General features: G+C 50.8%; 1 protein-coding gene across 1 annotated transcript; it reads right to left on the reverse strand.

Annotated features, from left to right (window-relative positions):
• Positions 1-1,644: 1,644 nt before the first annotated feature.
• Positions 1,645-3,997, reverse strand: LDOC1 (LDOC1 regulator of NFKB signaling). Its single transcript, XM_081792297.1, has one exon. The coding sequence runs from the start codon at positions 3,849-3,851 to the stop codon at positions 3,411-3,413; it is 441 nt and encodes a 146-aa protein (XP_081648423.1). The 5' UTR covers positions 3,852-3,997; the 3' UTR covers positions 1,645-3,410.
• Positions 3,998-4,586: the final 589 nt, after the last annotated feature.

The raw sequence follows: 4,586 nt of genomic DNA on the forward strand, positions 1-4,586 counted from the left end.
TCATGCTCCTTTATTAGCTTTAATTGCTTTAAGGACCTAGAATTTTTTCTTTGGAATTCATTTGTTAAAAAACAAGTGTTTCACTAATTTCAAGATGTCTCCTTCTCTTCTGCCTACTTCCAAATTGCTGAGGTTTTTACTACGTTGCAATAGCAGAAAATAACCAAATACAATGTGCATAATGTATCTCTAGCTTCATATACCATCCTGCAAAACACAGCAACACAAAATTATGAGATAGCAGTGTTTACCTATTCAAATGATTAAAGAAATCTAAAATACAACGGTAGATTTTTCATGATTAAATGATTATGACCTTTAATATGATTAATTTCATTTCCTTGATCGCATAATGTCAGTGACCATTTTAAGGCCAGCATGACCAAGATGAGAATTCAGGAGTCTTGAGTTCCTATCTGCTATTTCAGCATTTCTACCTACTTTTAACAATTTACATCCAAGTGGTGCTTTTATCTTTAGACCTGTTTATTTATTTCCCCATTCTCTTCTGCTCTGCTTTATGCCACTGTCATGAACTTCATCCTAGGTGGTAGAGTCCTTGCAAACAACTGTGCTTTTCTTGCAGAATCTGCCTCCCAAGGCAGCCGGATTCTCACACTTCTCTACAGCTCACAGAACAACCTGCTGTTCCATCATACAGGAAGGACATCACCCCCCATACACACCCATACACTCAGAGCAAGCTCATGTGCATACCCGCATACAGACACACACATACACACACGCGCGCACGCCCAGGACATGTGCATTTCAGATCTCAGAAATTCCTTGGCCTAGCTTCCCTGGCTGCTGCTCAGAGAGCCGTTCCTTCCCCACAGAGCATCTGCTCACTTGGTTTGCTGCTAGGGAATAGATCTCATCTACTCATGTCTTCAACTTCCACACCAAAAAGTTTGCTCCCGGATCTAATCACTGTCCAGATTCTTTCTGGACCTTATCTGTAGCTAGATACCATCCCAGTTCTGGCCCAAGGCACCATAGAAACAATAACCTGGAATCCTAACAGGGCAACAAGCACCTTTCATTCACCACTGTAGCATTAACTCCTCTCAGTATATCTGGACCACTGATAATTACGAATGACTGATTTGTGGTCTTCCTGGGTCCTTTTCCTAGCTTTCAGCTCTTGCCCACCACTTTCTCACATCTACTCCCAGTTTGGGCTTCAACCTCCTTTGCTAAGCCATATCCATGCATTCTTACCCTCCAGAAACAACATTCCTGGGCCAGAGAAATCACTCCTGCCCTCAACTTTACCTGTTTACCAAGTAAACTGACTGGCCACCTCTTAGTCCCACAGAGTAAATGAGGTCTCAACCATTCTCTCATTTCTACTCTCCCTGAGCCTGTTCTGTACCTGTTCACCCCTGACGTTTTCCTACTAAAGCCAAACTCACAGCAAAACACCTGCTCCGAAAGTTCGACTTCCGATCCCGGGTCTGGGAGTTAACAGCCCATGTTTAGTGAGTGCTCACCATGTGGCAGGGACAGGTGTAAATACCTCATGGGTGTGATCTCAACAAATCCATACATGTGTGGAGACCAGTATGATGACCAGTATCTCATTTAACCCACACTGTGCGGTTTAGCAGTACCAATAAAAACATAACCAGCCTCAAAAGGTCTTACGCAATAGGGAAGTTTATTATGTAAATTAGAGATCTTAAGGTAGGGCTGGCTCCAGCCATGGTACAAGGAGTACATTTGGGCAGATACAGAGGATTCTGAACCCCTCACATCCTCTTCAATGTTCCTGGTTGGCAGAGGTAACCCCCAAAAACCGCACAACCAAACCTCTCTAACATTTCAATGAGTTTAATGAGCACCCGCCCCACTCCCTCAATGCCCCTGAGCCCTCCAGGTCCACAAAGAGGTCCCAGCATAGCCCAGAGAGCAGTATGAGGTCTCGTTCAGGAGACAGCCAGGCATCTTGCCAGTTTCTATAGGTAGGAATCTGGGACACATGTATGGGTGGGGATTCTAAGAGGGTTCACCTGGGGTGATGAAATGTTCTGATCATGCTCTATTTACTATGCGTACCCTCACCTAGGATTTAGGATTTAATGTTAGCTCAAGCACTTGAAAGGGGGCTTTAGAACAATGTGCTACCTTGTTAATCATAGTCTGAACTCAATAACACCCCACAGGCAATAAGGATTAAAGGGCAGAATTTCCCTGGTGGTGTTGAGAGAACTTAAAGGCTCTGGAAGATAGTAACATTGTATGTCTGGATTTATGCCTATTGTCCCATTCTAATTATTAATAGTGCCCCCTTTCACTCTCAAACGTGTTCCAATTTGGGACAGTGTGCCACCTGCCAAACCACCCCTTACCCATGCCACCCTGGAGGCCCCAGAGGACACTCACTCCCTTTGCCAGGGCTTTAAGAAATGCCTTGGCGAGGAGAGTACCAGAATCCCTATATAAAACCCTGTGGGCACTGTCCTCTGTAGCCTGGAGATGACAGTGGTGAATACTGGGATTGAACTAGGTTTCCTGATGTCGGTGGTAGTAATGGGAGTCAGAGTGAGACTGGGAGAGGCCAATGATAGCACTTAACCATTAAAAGACACTCCTTTCTTTTTTCGTAGTGCTTGATATTTATTGAAAAGAACGTAAACGCTTTTTCCAGGTGGTATCGAGGAGCTGGGCTGAGTGCCTGTTTTTCTTTGTTTGTTTTGTTTTTGGCATTTTTGTCCAAATGCACACATCTGTGGGACTGCTGCAGTTTTGAAAGAAAAAGGACAGCTGTGCAAAACTGGTGCATAGGAGAAAAGAAATGTCAACAATTTGGCTGCCAGGCACGTTAGGCTCCTGCAGCAATCTGGTGGGGCAGGGGTGGGGGGACTCTGAGAGTAGGTAGGGAACTAACCAGGTTCAAAGACTGGCCCCTTCAGGGGTTGGTGAGTTGTCCGAATCAATGTCCGAGGACCAACTCAGGCATCTTCTAGGTCGGTCCTTGTTTTCAAGGCTGTGGTCTGTCGCTGGAATGTGGTGGATGGTGGTGAAGTGGCAGCGTAGGTCTCTGGGCAGATGGAGGCCTTGCAGTCGGCAGGGCTGTGCGTAGTCTCACCAGTTTGTAACAGGGGCCTGCCCTATAGCCGGGGCTCAGGACACAGTCCAAATTAGCAGGGCAGGGTCCTAGGGCTGGCCAGAGAGGGTGGCGGCAGGCTTCAGAACGAGGCCCCAGCGGCAGGTTAACTGGGGTACAATTCCTGGAACAAAGGCAAGCACTACGGGGGGCGGTGAGGAGGAGAATCGGAGCGCAGGGGTAGGGAAGGGGATCGGAGGGCGAAACGGAGCTTGGCGGCTCCGGGCCGGGCGGGGGAGGGGGGGGAGAGGATGGCGGCGTGCAGGGCCCTCCCCCCTGGGCCCGAGGGTCTCCCGGCCTAGTAATCATCTTCTTCGTCGTCGTCGTCGTCTTCTTCGTCGTCATCCCAGCCAAAACACTGTTTCATCTCATCGAGGAAGGCCCGGTAATCACCTAGGATGGGGCTATCCATCTCAATGTAGGGCACCACCCACTCCTCGGCTTCCCCGGTGAGCAGGCTGATTAGGAATGCCACCTTCATGGCGTCGTTGCAGAATCGGTTCTCGTTGACGAGCATGTAAGACGCCGTCTGCACGATAAACTCGGGGAGCCGGGAGCTCTCGCCGCTAAACGTTTCAGGGAAGGGCACCGGGCAGCTCGGCGGACGTACCTGGCGCAGCAGGGTGGCCCTCTCGCACACCAGCAGCCGTAGCTGTTCCATGAGCTGGCTGTTCTCGATGCTCAGCGCGCGGTGCCGCATCAGGAGCGCGTGCAGCAGTAGCACCAGCTCGTCCACCATGGCGAACGACTTGGAAGTGCAAGGTTGAGCTCGGCTCGGTTCGGCTAAGGTGCGCACTGAGGCCTCGCAGGAAGTGCGTGTCCGCGGAGGCGCACGGAGGCCAGGGGCGGAGGGCGGTGCGCGCAGGGGTCCGGCGGCTGCGCAAGCTCCGCCCGCAGAGCCACTGGGGCGGCCGGCGCGCCGGCGCGGCCCGGGTCGGGGGGCGTGGTCAGGGAAGCCACCGACTCCGCGTGGGGGCGTGGTCAGGGGGAGCGGGCCGAGCCTCTGGGACTCGGTCTGGGAAGGGGCGGCCGGGGTCGCCGAGCGGCGGGCCCGGTAGGATTCCCAGTCCGCCCGCGTAAAGGCAGGGGACCGCGGTGGAACCCCGGATATGGGCCCGGCTTTAGCCAGGAACGAGTGAGCGCCACAAGCCATCTCTCAGAGAGAGCGAACCCGCTCAAGTTGAAAGGATTAATCACCGTGCAACTCAGCCGACTCACCCAATGCAGCGTTCCTTGTCGGGTCTGTGGCCGCTAGATTTCAATTGCGTGTTTTGTTAACACACTTCCTTGCTTATTTAAATCTCAGTCGCCCGGAGAACTATTAGCACTAAGGGCCGCACTGCGGGAGTCACACATCCTTTCGGAGTTATGAAAGACCCTTAGGGCTCCTCTTTCAAAACAAAACAAACAGGGATTTTTCTTTAGTTGGGAAATAATGTATACCTACATCCTTCTTTTAAAAAAAAAATTATTC

This window comes from Panthera onca, chromosome X, assembly GCF_046562875.1.
Source record: "Panthera onca isolate mPanOnc1 chromosome X, mPanOnc1 haplotype 2, whole genome shotgun sequence".
NCBI classification, from domain to species: domain Eukaryota; kingdom Metazoa; phylum Chordata; class Mammalia; order Carnivora; family Felidae; genus Panthera; species Panthera onca.

Bases quoted from the DNA above. Each gene is read 5' to 3' on its own strand.
- LDOC1 (XM_081792297.1), bottom strand. From the start codon at position 3,851: ATGGTGGACGAGCTGGTGCTACTGCTGCACGCGCTCCTGATGCGGCAC.